Raw genomic sequence first — 18,079 nt, 5'->3', positions numbered from 1 at the left:
CATCCTGGAAGCGCCATTGGCACTAAAACAGCACTAAAGCCTGGACCGATGAGGACGGAATAGAACATCGTAATGGCCTTGGGTTAACATCTATGGAGATTTTTGTAGCTAAAAATTTGATATGTTTTTCAAAGAATTGTAATCCATCCCTATGTGTTTAACCCTTTCATGGCGGTTCTTATTTGTCTACATTGGAACAAAGTTCTGATGTAAACAAATAAGTAAAAATTAAAGTCACAAGATCGTTCATGGATCGCGTGATTTCAATGATGGGATCGTGTTGGGGGAGAGCCTATGCTGCAAGGCACCCCCTCCAGCCCATGATCCCATTCAGGAAGCGCCTTTGGCTTCAGTACAGCCAAACAGCAAGGACGTTCCATGCCGTCCTAACGTCGCTAAAGCCAAGCGCAGTTAGGACGGCATGGAACGTCCTAATGACGGGAAAGGGTTAACCCCTGCATAGTTAAAATACTGCTTGGGAGATGCAGAGCACACACAAGTCACAAGTTCTAGTCTGTCATGAAACTGAATGTGAATAAGGTTTAAGCCTCTAAAGCTTGATATTTTGGTTGTGACCCTTATTTATATTTGTTAACAAACAAAAACAATAATTGCAAAAAATGTAATTCCCCATAAAATATTTAATTATGCATATTTTTTTTAAAAATTGCAATGCACATAACTGTTTTTCCTATATGCAGATGCTGCACAGTGATTAGTTAATATGTGCAAAAGCCAATTTATATCTGTGCCTAATTGGCCACAGCAGTGGAAACAGGGTAAACAAAAATTCAAGAGGCGTTTTCAAGGTGTGTGTCCTGGATATGCAAAACAATGCATTTTTAGGTTTTTAAAACATTTATGCTGTTTTGCAATGTAGTTAATAATTTATGATGCATAAAAAAACTTTAATGCCCTTTCAATTCTACAGTATTCTCACTCATACATTCAAATGTTAGAAATTCTGAACTTATAGCTTCCCACCTCACCAATTCCTAATACAGAAATTTTAATTTCTCCATGGATAAAAATCAGTATGAAAAGAAAAAAGATTTTAAGTAATAAATTATTATTTTTATTTGATAGCACTGACAATTCTATATATATTCTGGATGTTTGAAATCTGCAGAACCAGCAGCCACATAAGAGCAAAAGGAGATACTTTTCTATGATTGTGAGTCATCTTTCCCCCTTGATTAGTCTGTTAGAAGATTTGCACTTGTACAACCTTCCTGTACAAATATTGTGCAGATATTTCTGTACAGCTACACTTTGGCTGCCATTTTGGCAACCCTACCACCATATTTGTAAAGGCAAATCCATACACTTTTCTTACACTTCTGTGTGCCTTATTTTGCAAGGGTGGCACACAGGGAGGCCCATTGATATATTAGTACTAATCATGGCAGGGCCAGATGGACATTCTACAGGTGCAGGCCCAATCTTGATTAAAATCTCTGAAGTTACACCCCTGCTTATACAGTGCTCACAACTTGAACTATCTCATAGTTTGCAGGGTGATCTTGGTTTAGGATGTATTTGCCTCTGTCCCTCCCACCACTCTCCTTTATCTATAAATGTCCTATAGACTTGTGAAACCGGGGACTACAGCCATATCTCTACCATCAGTAGTCTAGGAAAAATTAAAGATGTGTAGTTACACAGGTATTTTGTGGGTGGATCGATGACTAGCAGGGGCGGTGTAACCAGGACAATCCGACATCTATAAGCAAAATAAAGCCGAGGGCGGGACAGGGAAAGAAATATGTTGCTCATTATGTCCATCACCTACAGTCATTACACATTCTAACACTTCCCATGACTCCAGTACCAACCCTCAATATATGTGTCACTCAGACTTCACCATTTGATACTATCTTGAAAAATATTGGTTGGTATGCAGCAATAAATGAGAAAACAACAGCAAAATGGACATATGGTTTATTTTTATTTTCATATTCAGTCAGTAATCTCAGCACCATGCTAGGATACCTGTGTGGTTTTATTTGCATGTAGTCTTAATAAACCGCCTTATACCCCAAGAATGTGCTGTGTGCCGCACTGCAGGCGGAACGCTTCTTCCTTCTGTAGTGGTGTGGGGGACGGAATTAGTTGTTGGACACATGGTCCGTTTATCTCCGTGTCCCCCATTCGGCGAGAAGGTGAGTGTGGAAGAACAAGGTGGTAGTAATGTAACGGGTGATAAGGGTCCACAAAGTGAGTTAGTGGGGTGATACGTATTGGGTTGAACTAGATCATAACGGATGAATATGAGAGCGTGACACGTATGGGAGGTATAGACTGACAATATAAGAACTGCAGGATGTGCACTAAGGCAGGGGGTTATCATGAGGAATCACAAGGTATATGACACTAGGCTAAATAGTCTGAAAAGTATAGTCACGATCAGCTGGATGAAAAATGATCCAAATTATTCAGTCTCTCCAGACTCCTAATAATTTGTTATTAATAAGATCCATTCCCTAAACCCTACAAGCATCATCATTCATCAGTTAATATGATCTATAGAATAGCGTAAGGATTGGTGAGACTGGAGTGCCTGCTAGTAAATCTACACCAAAGAGACTGAGAGAGAGGCTGTGTAACTGTATGAAATACTTTAGTAGAAGTGAGTGAATTGGGTTAAAAAATTACCAAACACTGCTGGTGCAAAAAAAAAAGATTTATGTAATAGTTTTCTGTTCCTTGTTAATTTGTGCTGTTGGTTGCTCCCTGTGTGCCTTATTATTTTAAACGTAGTTTCTCATCTTAATTATGCTAGACATAGCTGTTGTTCATGCCCTGTGAATGCCTATTTTACGTTGCAGTGTCCTTATTGTAAAATAGAACACAAATACACTAAAGACTGTAAACACAAGCTTATAAGTGGAACACTAGAATAAAATTATATCAGAAGGGATACACCTATGTACTGAGTTAACATATATCTTCACATTTGCAATGTATTTAAATATATATGCAATATACTTTCATTATTTCTTTCATGTAATTAGCAAGAGTCCATGAGCTAGTGACGTATGGGATATACATTCCTACCAGGAGGGGCAAAGTTTCCCAAACCTTAAAATGCCTATAAATACACCCCTCACCACACCCACAATTCAGTTTTACAAACTTTGCCTCCGATGGAGGTGGTGAAGTAAGTTTGTGCTAGATTCTACGTTGATATGCGCTCCGCAGCAAGTTGGAGCCCGGTTTTCCTCTCAGCGTGCAGTGAATGTCAGAGGGATGTGAGGAGAGTATTGCCTATTTGAATGCAGTGATCTCCTTCTACGGGGTCTATTTCATAGGTTCTCTGTTATCGGTCGTAGAGATTCATCTCTTACCTCCCTTTTCAGATCGACGATATACTCTTATATATACCATTACCTCTGCTGATTCTCGTTTCAGTACTGGTTTGGCTATCTGCTATATGTAGATGAGTGTCCTGGGGTAAGTAAGTCTTATTTTCTGTGACACTCCTAGCTATGGTTGGGCACTTTGTTTATAAAGTTCTAAATATATGTATTCAAACATTTATTTGCCTTGACTCAGAATGTTCAACTTTCCTTATTTTTCAGACAGTCAGTTTCATATTTGGGATAATGCATTTTAATTTAACATATTTTACCTTAAAATTTGACTTTTTCCCTGTGGGCTGTTAGGCTCGCGGGGGCTGAAAATGCTTCATTTTATTGCGTCATTTTTGGCGCGGACTTTTTTGGCGCAAAAATTCTATTTCCGTTTCCGGCGTCATACGTGTCGCCGGAAGTTGCGTCATTCTTTGACGTTATTTTGCGCCAAAAATGTCGGCGTTCCGGATGTGGCGTCATTTTTGGCGCCAAAAGCATTTAGGCGCCAGATAATGTGGGCGTCTTTTTTGGCGCTAAAAAATTTGGGCGTCATTTTTGTCTCCACATTATTTAAGTCTCATTATTTATTGCTTCTGGTTGCTAGAAGCTTGTTCACTGGCATTTTTTTCCCATTCCTGAAACTGTCATTTAAGGAATTTGATCAATTTTGCTTTATATGTTGTTTTTTTCTTTTACATATTGCAAGATGTTCCACGTTGCAACTGAGTCAGAAGTTACTACAGGAAAATCACTGCACAGTGCTGGAGCTACCAAGCTAAGTCTGCTATAAACTTTTGGTATCTGTTTCTCCAGCTGTTATTTGTATTGCATGTCATGTCAAACTTATTAATGCAGATAAAATTTCCTTTAGTACTGTTACATTACCTGTTGCTGTTCCGTCAACATCTAATTTTCAGAGTGTTCCTGATAACATAAGAGATTTTATTTATTTTAAATCCATTAAGAAGGCTATGTCTGTTATTTCTCCTTCTAGTATACATAAAAGTCTTTTAAAACTTCTCTTTTTTTCAGATGAATTTTTAAATGAACATCATCATTTTGATGCTGATAAATCTTTGTATTTGTCCAAGATGGAATTTATTCGTTCTTTACTTAAAGAAGTGTTATTTGCATTAGAAATAGAGGATTCTGGTCCTCTTGATACTAAATGTAAACGTTTAAATAAGGTAGTTATTCCAGAGGTGTTTTATCTCCCTGATGCTATTTCTGAAGTAATTTCCAGGGAATGGAATAATTTGGGTAATTTATTTACTCCTTCTAGACGTTTAAGCAAATTATATCCTGTGCCATCTGACAGATTAGAGTTTTTTGGGACAAAAATCCCTAAGGTTATGGGGCTGTCTCTACTCCTGCTAATGTACTACTATTCCTATGGCAGATAGTACTTCATTTAAGGATCCTTTAGATAGGAAAATTGAATCCTTTCTAAGAAAAGCTTACTTATGTTCAGGTAATCTTCTTAGACCTGCTATATTTTTAGCGGATGTTGCTGCAGCTTCAACTTTTTGGTTAGAAGCTTTAGCGCAACAAGTAACAGATCATAATTTTATAGCATTATTATTATTCTATAACATGCTAATAATTTTATTGGTGATACCATCTTTTGATATCATTAGAGTTGATGTCAGGTATATGTCTCTAGCTATTTTAGCTAGAAAAGCTTTATGGATTAAACTTGGAATACTGACATGTCTTCTAAGTCAACTTTGCTTTCCCTTTCTTTCAGGGTAAATAATCATTTCGTTCCTTTCCTCACAACAAGGAACAAAAGCCTGATCCTTCATCCTCAGGAGCGGTATCAGTTTGGAAACTATTTCCAGTTTGGAATATATCCGAGCTTTATAGAAACCTATAGCCAGCTCCTAAGTACCTATGAAGGTGCGGCCCTTATTCCAGCTCAGCTGGTATGGGGCAGATTACGTTTTCTTCAAAGAAATTTGGATCAATTCCGTTCTTAATCTCTGGTTTCAGAAACATTGTTTCAGAAAGGTACAGAATTGGCTTCAAGTTAAGGCCTCCTGCTAAGAGATTCTTTTCTTTCCCGTGTCCCAGTTAACACAGCAAGGCTCAGCATTTCTGAAATGTGTTTCAGATCTAGAGTTGGCTGGAGTATTTATGCCAGTTCCAGTTCTGGAACAGGGGCTGGGGTTTTATTTTATCTCTTCATTGTACCAAAGAAGGTCAATTCCTTCAGACCAGTTCTGGATCTATCATTATTGAATCGTTATGTTAGGATACCAACATTCAAGATGGTTACTGTAGGACTATCCTGCCTTTTGTTTAGCAAGGGCATTATATGTTTTTCATTAAACTTTATTTTGGGTGTGGATTATTTTCAGCAGGAATTGGCTGTCTTTATTTTATCCCTCCCTCTCTAGTGACTCTTGTGTGGAAAGATCCACATCTTGGGTAGTCATTATCCCATACGTCACTAGCTCATGGACTCTTGCTAATTACATGAAAGAAAACATAATTTATGTAAGAACTTACCTGATAAATTCATTTCTTTCATATTAGCAAGAGTCCATGAGGCCCGCCCTTTTTTGTGGTGGTTATGATTTTTTGTATAAAGCACAATTATTCCAATTCCTTATTTTATATGCTTTCGCACTTTTTTCTTATCACCCCACTTCTTGGCTATTCGTTAAACTGAATTGTGGGTGTGGTGAGGGGTGTATTTATAGGCATTTTAAGGTTTGGGAAACTTTGCCCCTCCTGGTAGGAATGTATATCCCATACGTCACTAGCTCATGGACTCTTGCTAATATGAAAGAAATGAATTTATCAGGTAAGTTCTTACATAAATTATGTTTTTTGTCCCCTTTTCCTGTAATTCCATTCTGAAATTGTTAGCTTTTTTTTGTTCCTGTTAGAAATGGAAGTGAAGAACACCATTATATTCCATGCAGCCATTGCCTGCACACTCTAGTGACCTATTTAAAACTGTCCCTAATTAGCCACAGCAGAGAAGGTAACCTAAGTTACAAGATGGCAGAGTCCATTGCTTTATAGACACTAAAAGTTTAAACTTATGTCAATATTTAAACCAGTGGTCGACAAATCTGTTCAGAATTTAGGAGCCAGTAAGAATATTTCGGAGCCAAACAATGTTTTAGGAGCCAGTGTTATTTGTATATAGATATAGGGAGAATCACCCAAAAAGTTAGGGTTAAAATTCTAGGAGCCATTGGCTCCCTGGGTTTGTCGAGCTCTGATTTAATCTTTTCTTTGAATGCATCATTCTATCTAGCATTTATTTAGTTTTTAATGTCCATTAATAGAGATTAAATCTAAAATTAAGCAAGACTTTATTTTTTGACAATCTGTTTACCAAAATAAATTGATTTATAAGAAATCACTTTTTTGTTTTTCTAATAGCTTTGAGGTTTGTTCATGTATTTAAATTTGCTTTATTTTTTTATTTCTCTTTGTGACATAAGTAAGAGTGCTATTGTAAAGTTATTACAGGAACATCAGAAGATAATAATTGACTTGTTTAGGAGAATATTTGGTTTTAGTTTTGTTTGTTTCCTTATCTTTGTATGTTTGTATTTAGATGCTGTCATTTCGGAATGAGCTTCTTCTCAAACAGGCTGCTGCCCTCTGCAGGTAATCAACATAATGCCGTTTGTGGTTGAGGTTTACTAGCACTCTACTGGTGATGGCTCTAGAGCAGAACATTAGGCAGTTTACAAAAATTAGACCACAAAATAAAACAAATATTTACTGACACTGCTTAAGGATATTTTTTATGTTCTAGATATTTTTAGTTGAGGAAACAAGTGCAAGAAAAACTATGTTGCTGTTTGCAGGAGCAATGTGAACACATATATTTTTAATATTGTGTAAGGTGAAATTGTTGATTGTAAAGGAAATCTGTTATTGGCTAATATGTTTTAATAATTGTGTGTTTCTGTCGGCACGTTACTCATTTTAATTACTTTGCTTGAACATTCCGCTAAAGCTGCCATAACAAGCAAGATTTTATAAGCCTGTGTCCCTTCTGTATGTTAATGATTATAGTTGCACTCCAAATTACTAGCGGCCATGTCATCAAGACTTTAAAAAGAAAAGGTTAGTGGTGTAGACATTTTACATGAAATTCAGGAAGAGGCCAAAATATTGATAAGCAAATCATATTAAATAACTAGAGATGAAATATTATACAGATCTTTTGAGAATAAATCAACCTTAGGAATCAGAAGAAAATTTAGAAGCTGGGATTTAGAGAAATAAGGTACAACCATGTAAAGACAGACTGGGGAAATAAACCAACTTGAGAGATAAAGCTGGACAAGTGAAGGCAAAATATGATTTTGAAAGAAGCAGGATGAAGGATTATTTAAAGTGATATTCTGGTCAAAATTGAAATGCACATAGATAAATTACATCTACCGATATTTAAACGTATATTGGCAAAAATGCCTCTAGTAAAACTTACTAATCTTTTAGTGTTGCAGTTTTTCTCTGCACATGCATGTGAAGCATTCCTAGATATTCTCAGTGCACAAGCAGTTTAAATACTCCAGCTGCTCAAGCTAGTGGGGCTTGTATCATATCAGCAATGATGCAAATGAGCCATTACCAGATTATACAAAGCACCTTAGATTTTCTGAACAAGTGCTGTATTTAAAATGGTGGTTCACAGAGCATACTTAAATATTCTTGAAAACGCTTTTACTAGAAGCATATTTGCTAAGACATGTATATTGCAAAAATGCTAGAGTTCAAAACAGAAGTGCACACATATATTACAGTTTGTCTGGAATGTCTCTTTAAATCATTGTTTGAGTCTTAATACAACCTCAGGATAATAAAAATTACTGTGAATTTCTAAAACGTGCACTGTAACGGCAACATTTATTATCCTTGAGAAACATAGTGGAAACTTGTAGCAAACGTAATTCCATAGGTATTTACCCTATAAGATGAGTATGATAACATGAAATAAAATAATAGATCTTGTTTGTACACGTTTATTTTGTATTCTTTTTATCAATGTTTCTTTCTTTTTAGGTTAATAGGGCAAAGACCAACTCCCCACAGTAATTCTGGTAAGTTTCGGGAATCTTTGGGTTTTTCAGGAGACCATCTTAGGAAAAGTGACATTGTAGTGCTCAGACTGGTTAGAGCATGTCACTTTTGCATTACTCTCTGTGGGAATGGTATGTATTGAATCCCTGGAAAGGGGTTAAACACATGGACAAAGTTCCTTTGCTGAAATTAAACAAAAAGACTTCCATAGTGAATATTAAAAAAAAAAAAAAAAAAATGACATGCTTTAACAGATTTTGTAATTTTTGCACTATAATATTTATTTGACAGATGAGTGAAAATACCTCAGCATTGACTTTTTGTAGTTCTTTTTAAAATGACTAGTAGTCATGTGGATTTATTAGTTTCACAAACATATGCCGAATATTGCTGCGGGCAGCAGCATTCAGCTATTTTATATGCCGTATTCATTTGTCTGAAAGTGCAAAACTAAGATCTGGATTTACACAAATCTTTGTGTGTTGTGCCGAAAACGGCTGAATGCTAAAAAGAGAACAAAGAAAATTTGATAATAGGAGTAAATTAGAAAGTTGCTTAAAATCACATGCTCTGTCTGAATCATGAAATAAATATTTTGGGTTTTTGTATCCCTTTAAGTATGTGTAAATGTTTTTTGTCTTTGTGTAGAACTAATGTTTCACTGTGATAACCACATGCACAATAAATAAATAAAGGGCATGCTTTTGTGTTAATTGGCTAAAAAAAAAGCTAGATGTGTGACCATTAGTGCATTAGACAGTGGAGTTAATGTCCCCTTTGTTAAAGATGTCTTGATGTTTGAAGGTCATATGAGCTTATGTGTTGAGAGACTTTGCTGAGCTGAATTAGTGGATGGTCTCATTGAAGGCAGAGCAGAGGCATTTTTGTAACTCCTGAAGGACTTTGTATACTTAGAAAAGCATATGCTCTGTAGAGGAAGTTTTCACTGGCAGACAAGTATAGTATAGACAAGTCACATGAAACCCTAGTTTTAACGGTTAAAGCAGCAGACAGCACCGTTTGCCCTCTAGAGACCCAGGACACATTTGGGTATGGTACCCCAGTTTGTCAGTTCTGGATATTGAGATATTAAAACTTTTCTGTATTTACATATTTCTGTTTGGGCCTGAATGAGGTCATTGTTGTTGAGGTACAGAGATCATTAAAGGAACAGTAAAGTCAAAATTAAACTTTCATACTTCAGATAGAATATGCAGTTTAAGCAACTTTCCAATCTTACTTCTATCTAATTTGCTTCATTCTCTTGGTATCTTTTGTTGAAAAGCATACATAGGTAGGCTCAGGAGCAGCATACACTACTGGGAGCCTGAGATCAAACTGCTGATTGGCGACTGCACATATATAAATCTTTTCATTGGCCCACCTGATGTGTTCAGCTAGCTCCCTCCCAGAAGTGCATTGTTTCTCCTTCAACAAAGGATACCAAGAAAATGAAGCAAATTTGATAATAGAAGTACATTGGAAAGTTCTTTAAAATTCTATTCTGTATCTGAATCGTGAACTAAAAATACGAAAACAAAAATACGGGGTTTCATGTTCCTTTAAACAATTCCTGTTTGGGTGTTCTACAGACTGATGTCAGGATATTGCTGAGTGACATTAGATTATATATATATATATATATATATATATATATATATATATATATATATATATATATATATATATATATATATATATATATATATATATATATATATATATATATATATATATATATATATATATATATCTCCTAATAGTATTTAAGAGCGGAACAGACATACAACTGTTCACCGCTGAGCATATTCCACGTGTATTGACTACGAAACAAGTCTTGACAAAGGTCCCTGTGAGGACCGAAACGTTGACTGATCCTTGTTGATAATAAACAATATTTTTATTAGTATTTCAAGTCCTGTGAGTGCCTCTTCATCCTTTGAAGTTTCTACCTATCTACCATAGATAGCACTCAGGCAATTGACCAGTACAGTGAATGGTTGGAACCCAGAACTATATATAATATACTATACAGTTCTCTCTATCAAATATCCTGAAGTGGGTAACACAAACCCCCCCCCCCCTCACCCCTTCTTGTTGTCAGAGACAAGACCTCCTGCTGTTCAATATCCAAGACTTCTAAAAAGCAGAATATAATGCATTTGCTCCCAAAAGCAAACATTTATCTCAAATTGTAAGAGATTATGTCACTTCAAAGAAACTTTTTGATCACTGCCTGAATAGTTGGTAATTAAATTAGCTGATCATGGAATCTCCTGTAGTCAGGTAGCCCAAGAGTCTGAACCAAGGAACAGACTTACAGGAAAGGTAACCACTTTGCATGTAAGAGTTAATTACCACATGCTGAGTTCAAATATACAAAATCCAGATGATGCGTCTCTATTGAATATGGCAAAGAAAGTCTTTCTTTTAAATTTTGTGTAAGCTGAAAGCATATAAGATTGGAACTTTAAAACGTAAATATATGTATCTATAGTTTTCAAAAATGGAATATGTACCTCAGACTGTATGAATATTATATATGAGTCTAAGAGATACATCACATGTTACATACTGTGTTGGATATGAAGTGAAATGAATATGTATCTGTATTGAATTTAACATGTTTGACTGTATTTCAAAATAAACAGCATTTACTTTATTTTAGAATCTGATCCCAATGAGGTTTGGAAATTGATACATATTTAATAAGTTGTCCTAATATAATCATATATATGAGTCCATATTTTTAAACATTATTAAGATATGTGAAATAAATATATAGTCGTATATTTAAAATGTTTTAACATTTTCTTTATTTCAGACATCTGATAAATGCCTATGTAATTTGTGCTGTGAATTTTATCATATTTTTATACACTCTGCATTGGAGATGTACTAGATATGGAATTATATGATTCTATCAAAATCAAATAATAGTATAACTAATTATCAACTGATATACAAATAAAGTCAAATATACATATATCTATATTATTCTACCCCTTATCTTCTAATAGAACTATATATCTTTTTAAATAACATTTTTTAAAGATATTATAAGTAGAATTGTATGGAAGCATACATCAGGTAGGTATATTCATTATTACGTGTAATATATATATATATATATATATATATATATATATATATATATATATATATATATATATATATATATATATATATATATATATATATATATATATAATTATATAATTAAGGCTCCAACAGCACTGAAAAGCGTCAGACGCCCCCCCCCCCCCCCCCCGGCTTTCCTACTGGCCTCATTTCATAGCCATATCTGTTTGCCTTTGCTGTGTGTTTTATTTACTGACCTGTTTTAACATGGTTAAATAAATGGTCCTATTTTGCTTTGAGCTCTTCTCTCCGGACCTCCTTTCTTCCTTATTTATATATTTATATATACACAAAACACGGAAGGGGACTGCACTCCTAGACCGGACTGGGTACACATCCTATGACCCTACAACATGCTCGGCCCTGGGTGCTCAGTGGCACTCACAAGAAGCTGTGCTGTCACCAGAGTCACAGGCAGTTAACCCCAGACAGGTCTGGGTGCAAGAACCATAGGGGAAATTACAAAACAAATTAATACAACACACAGAGAAAACCCTGCACTCACTAGCAAGCTCACAGCTAAGATTTAAAAGCAAACATGGAAAGGTTAGTTACCGCATCTGGCCAAATGGGACAAGCCCAGGTACCACATCAAGGTCCTTTCCAATACTTGGGACCCTAAAACAACCACACAATGCAAGCTATCAAATCCAAACAAACTGGGAACAAGGGAAAGGATCCCAGGTATTCCCTTTCTTTTGTAAGGGAGGAGTATCATCCTTCCTTATTAATCTATCTTTAAATGTAATTTGATATTTATTTTAAAAGGGTCTGTACCATTAACTTTGACTAAGTAGTTAACTACTAAACAAAATATGATTAAAAGGATCTAACTCTCTCTACCTACTATTTAGAATATGTATGTGTGTGTATTTATGTATGTATGCAAAAGTTTAGGCACTCCTGACAATTTCTATGATTTTCATTTATAAATAATTGGGTGTTTGGATCAGCAATTTCATTTTGATCTATCAAATAACTAAAGGACACAGTATTATTTCAGTAAGAAAATGAGGTTTATTGGATTAACAGTAAATGTGCAATATGCATCAAAACGAAATTAGACAGGTGCATAAATTTGGGCACCCCAACAGAAATATTGCATCAATATTTAGTAGAGCCTCCTTTAGCAGACATAACAGCCTCTAGTCTAGACGCTTCCTATAGCCTGTAATGTGTGTAGATTCTGGATGAAGGTATTTTGGATCATTCCTCCTTGCAAAACATCTCTAGTTCAGTTAGGTTTGATGGTTGCCGAGCATGGACAGCCCGCGTCAAATCACCCCACAGATTTTTAATGATATTCAGGTCTGGGGACTGGGATGGCTATTCCAGAACATTGTACTTGTTCCTCTGCATAAATGTCAGAGTAGATTTTGAGCATTGTTTTTTGTGTCGTTGTCTTGTTGAAATATCCAGCTCTGGCGTAACTTCAACTTTGTGACTGATTCCTCAACATTATTCTCAAGTATCTGCTGATATTGAGTGGAATCCATGCGACCCTCAACTTTAACAAGGTTCCCAGAACTGGCCACACAGCCCCATAGCATGATGGAACATCCACCAAATTTTACTGTGGCTAGCAAGTGTTTGTCTTGAAATGCTGTGTTCTTTTGCCGCCATGCATAACGCTCCTTGTTATGACAAAATAACTCTATCTTTGTTTCATCAGTCCACAGCACCTTCTTCCAAAATGAAGCCGGCTTATCCAAATTTGCATTTGCATAACTCAAGCGACTCTGTTTGGCGTGTGTGCAGAAAAGGCTTCTTCCGCATCACTCTCCCATACGCTGAATTGTTGAACGATGCACAGTGACACCATCTGCAGCAAGATGATGTTGTAGGTCTTTGGAGGTGGTCTGTGGGCTGTTTTTGACCGTTCTCACCATCCTTTACCTTTGCCTTGCCGATATTTTATTTCTGGCCTTAAAAAGAACTGTGTCTGTGGTCTTCCATTTCCTCACTATGTTCCTCACAGTGGACACTGACAGCTTAAATCTCTGCAATAGCTTTCTGTAGCCTTCCCCTGGCCTAAACCATAATGTTGAACAATCTTTGTTTTCAGGTCATTTGAGAGTTGTTTTGAGGCCCCGATGTTGCCAGTCTTCAATTGGCCATCTTAAATACCTTTTCTCATGATTGGATGCACCTGCCTATGAAGTTCAAGGCTTAATGGGCTCACCAAACCAATTGTGTGTTCCAATTAATCAGTGCTAGGTAGTTATGGGTATTCAAATCAACAAAATGACAAGGGTGCCCAAATTTATGCACCTGTCTAATTTTGTTTTGATGCATATTGCACATTTTCCGTTAATCCATTATATGTGTGTGTGTGTATATGTATGTATATGTGTGTGTATATATATATATATATATATATATATATATATATATATATATATATATATATATATATATATATATATATATAATGTGTGCAGTGAGACACTGCAGAAAATTTTTCACAAAAAAAAAATCTCATTGCAGAAAATAAGAAAAAGTTCTAATATTTCTAGTTGGTTTTTTTTCTGTTCCTATAGAGTTTTGTCCATTTTGTATCTAGGTAAAAAGAAGAGCGATATAATATCAGTGAGAACAAGACAGGTCATTGCTCTTTGCAATCAGAAAGATGTTCAGGAAAATATTAACCCTTTTAGTGCTAACGACGGCTCTGAGCCGGCGCAGAGTTTCCCACTCAGGTGCTACTGACGGCTCAGAGCCATCACTAGCACTCTCCCACCTTGAAGGAGATCTGGGAGCTCCCACCCGCTCCTACCCTGGCGATCAGGCCTGTATAGTGACAGGCATCGCCAGAACTTCACGTTATGCGCAGTGGTGTCACGTGCAATGACGTGATGACGTCGCCACGCAACTTTATTTAAAAATGACAATGTTTAGTATAGGAAAGGAGGGGGCATGCTGCTTAGAAGCCTATATCTCGGGCATCTAAGCAGCTACAGACCCACCATTGGAAAGGTAATCGCCTAACCTTTCCAACAGTGTAAGTCTTGGGGATCTGGGGGGAAAAAAAGTAAAAAAATAAAAAAAACATTAAAACAGCTCAGCACCCAGGTGTGAAAGTGCTTAGCACTTTAAAGGGTTAAAAGTCAAACTAAAATGTTAAAAGCTGTTTTATCCAATAAAGGGATCCCTGTTTGAATTTCAAATAAGTAGTAAAAAAAAAAAAGTTACAACCATCAGCCAATCACAAAATGCGTATATGTGATAGCCTGTGAATTGAATCTTGCACATGCTCAGCTGGTGTCTCAGAAAGTGTGCATATAAAAAAGATTGTGCACATTTAGATAATGGAAGTAAATTGGAAAGTTGTTTAAAACGGTGTGATCTATCTTAATCATGAACGTGTAATTTTGATTTGACTGTCCTTTTAACCACCTGTAATTCCATCAATGTTTGGCTTTGTGTGCTCTCTTCTTAGGGTTCTTAGTGCAGAGCAGCACCAGGAACTACCGCTCACAACCCACACATGGCATTGGAAGGTTCAAGCACCTGTTACCGCCTGAGACAGTAAGACATCTGTAATAAGCTTTTTCTAAGTCCTGCCTGCTTAAAGCGATGGTAAAGTCTAACACACTCAATTTATCAAAACAATAGGCAGTTATTTAATTAAAGTGAATGTAAATTTTGATGCTAACATGCACGTTTTTTTTAAAATTCGATTAAAAACAGGGGCACTTTCCCAACTCCATAGAGATCCTCTTACTCTGCTCGCTACCCAAAACAAATAGCGTGGTTCATGGAGATACTCCTGATAATGTTATCAGCTGCTAAAAAGCTCATTGCAAAACACTGGAAGACACAAGTCATTCCCTCCTACTCAAGACTGGAAAACGCAAGTAGCAAAAAATATCACTACTTTAAAACACACAACTTGGCAACTCGCGAGATGATATTCTCTCTGGAGCAGAACTATTTGAGTCCTACCTGAACCCCTTGTTCTTGAATTAGACCTTATACATAAACCCCTTTTATGTCACCCTATACCCTTGAAAACAACTCCCCCCCCCCCCTTTTTTTTTTTTCTTTCTCCGCATTCTTCTCCTTCCTATTTCCTCCCTCACCTCAATTGTCTTTATTTTATCCATTTCTTATTTCTTTTCCTTCTTTCTTATCAAAGCCAATACTGACTAAAGGTATATTCTTTAACACAATTTTCTTTTCTTTGCATGTAATCTGCACTAATAATCATATATAATAAATGAACAATTCATGCACCTTGTGATAGGCATTTAAATGATATGTATATTATTGTTCAACAAATTATATTGTCATTATCTGTTATTTTGTCATTGTTATCTTTACAAACTTTAATAAAGCTTCTTTGAAAAAAAAAAACAAAAAAAAACAGGGGCACTTTAATTCATCAAAATTTACATTTCACTCGTGTTGTGAAAAAAAACTTTCCTTTTAATCTTGACAGCAGATCCAGCTTCCTCCACCTGTCGCAAAGCCTCATCCTGGGTCTAAAATGAGGAATCCGGCTTCCTCCAATCATGACATTGAATCAGACACTGATTCCCCCGGGGGGGAAGCCGTGATTGGAGTATGACCCATCCATCATTTCTGACATCAGAAATGGCTTGCATAATATTCTAAGAAACATTAACCCCTTAAGGACCACCGACGTACCCTGTATGTCACTGGCCTTTTTTTGGGACTTGATTGTTTTATAGCATGGTCTTGCCACCAGCATTGAGACAGCTCTATTCCACAAAGCCTGCTGGAGGGAGGGCATTAATAGCGTGTTCTTGCTAGACTTGTGCTATTATGTCCTGAAAAAACCCTTAACGACCAGTGACATACAGGGTACATTATGGTCATTAAGGGGTTAAACAAAACAATGTCCTTTTGTTAGCAATATTTGTTTGACAGTCTAGGGTCACACAGCTTGAGTATTATATGTTCTTTATAGTGACATATTAGAGCCAACATTGCATTGATCAAGCAATGTTGCAGGGTCACTATTCTGAATCATGCAGGAATGAAATTCAGCCTCTCTAGGGAAGTGAATAAGCTTCAATTTCTAGAGGTAATTTAGAGGAAAATGTGATTCTTTTTTTTCTGTGCAGAAATAAACATTTTATGTGGAGTTTATATAGTTTGTTTAAAGGGACATGAAACCACATTATTTATTTTACATGATTAAGATAGATTATACAATTTTAAACAACATTCCAATTTACTTCTATTCTCTAATTTGCTTCATTCTTCAGATATCCTTTGTTGAATAAAAAGCAATGCACATGGGTGAGTCAATCAGATGGGCCATCTATGTGCAGCCACCAATCGGCAGCTACTGAGCCTATTTAGATAGGGTTTTCAGCAAATGATGTCGAGACTGAATCAAATGAGATAATAGAAGTAAATTAGAAAGTTGTTGCTCTTTCTAAATCATGAAAGAAAAAATTTGGGTTTCATGCACCTTTTAATGTCTCTTTGAGATATTGACCTACTTTTATATACTTTTATTTAAAGACCCATCTGTTTGCATAAAACACTAATTTAAAGTGATGGTAAACACCCGTGTGGTTAGATATCATATTTCGATTCTTTATTATTAAGTAAACCGCACAAAAAATACATTAATTTAATATTTTTATCTTAATGTATTTAGTTTTTAGATCCGTTTTAGCGTCTCTTAGCTCCACCCCCTGTAACTTCAATTCTAAAAGCTATGTGACTTGTATGGAGGTCCTACCCGCTCTACACGTCAGAGCCTCTGCGCGCTGCCAATATCAGGACAGAATCGAAACGCTCATGATCAGAGGAACATGTTAGAAGACGACCGCTATATTGCGCATGCGTATAACGTTTACGTAGAAGTAAGCCTGTCTAACGACACGCTTACTAATAGGATGATGAAGAGAATGCCAGATTATGCGACTGGAGGGGGCTCGCATCCGAATGTTTTATAAATAAACTGATTGTAAGTAATTTGTAATATACATGCTTAGGCAAAATTTGGTGTCTAATATTATTGTAACAAAACAATGATAATTACATATTTATATGTAAAATGGAGTTTACCATCACTTTAGTTAACCTTAAAGGGACAGTAAACCTCAAAAATAATGTTATATAATTCTGCACATAGTGCAGAATTATATAATATTATATTAGCCTTATCTGTATAAAACGTAATATTCCTTTTTTAATTTAAAAAACCCCCGGCTTTTACAGACCCGCTCTCTGCTGAGCGGGTCTGTTTTATTCACACAGCGCATCAGGCCAGCTGTATAGTCACAGCCCGGCCCGACCGCGCCATTATACACAGTGCAGCTCGCTCCTGCTGTCAGACAGAGCAGGAGCGAGCTGCACTTTGTGTTATGGCGCGGTCGGGCCGGGCTGTGACTATACAGCTGGCCCGATGCGCTGTGTGAATAAAACAGACCCGCTCAGCAGAGAGCGGGTCTGAAAACAGGCTGTTTTTTTTAAAATTAAAAGGGAATATTACGTTTTATACAGATAAGGCTAATATAATGTTATATAATTCTGCACTATGTGCAGAA

At 36.2% G+C, this 18,079-nt stretch overlaps 1 protein-coding gene across 2 annotated transcripts in view; it reads left to right on the top strand.

Annotated features, from left to right (window-relative positions):
* Positions 1-1,955: 1,955 nt before the first annotated feature.
* The window catches only part of LOC128644028 (39S ribosomal protein L48, mitochondrial-like), a 36,941-nt gene continuing 20,817 nt past the window's right edge, over positions 1,956-18,079 (top strand). The window contains exons 1-4 of one of the 2 annotated variants that reach the window (XM_053696790.1): positions 1,956-2,162; positions 6,931-6,983; positions 8,391-8,428; positions 14,989-15,077. In XM_053696790.1, the coding sequence (XP_053552765.1) occupies positions 2,124-2,162; positions 6,931-6,983; positions 8,391-8,428; positions 14,989-15,077 (219 nt within the window). In that variant the 5' untranslated portion in view covers positions 1,956-2,123. The other variant, XM_053696791.1, reaches the window with a different exon arrangement.

The sequence above is a fragment of the Bombina bombina genome, unplaced genomic scaffold (genome assembly GCF_027579735.1).
Source record: "Bombina bombina isolate aBomBom1 unplaced genomic scaffold, aBomBom1.pri scaffold_789, whole genome shotgun sequence".
NCBI lineage: Eukaryota > Metazoa > Chordata > Amphibia > Anura > Bombinatoridae > Bombina > Bombina bombina.
The sequence above is the reverse complement of the archived record's forward strand: the minus strand, read 5'-3'. Positions and strand labels throughout refer to the sequence as shown.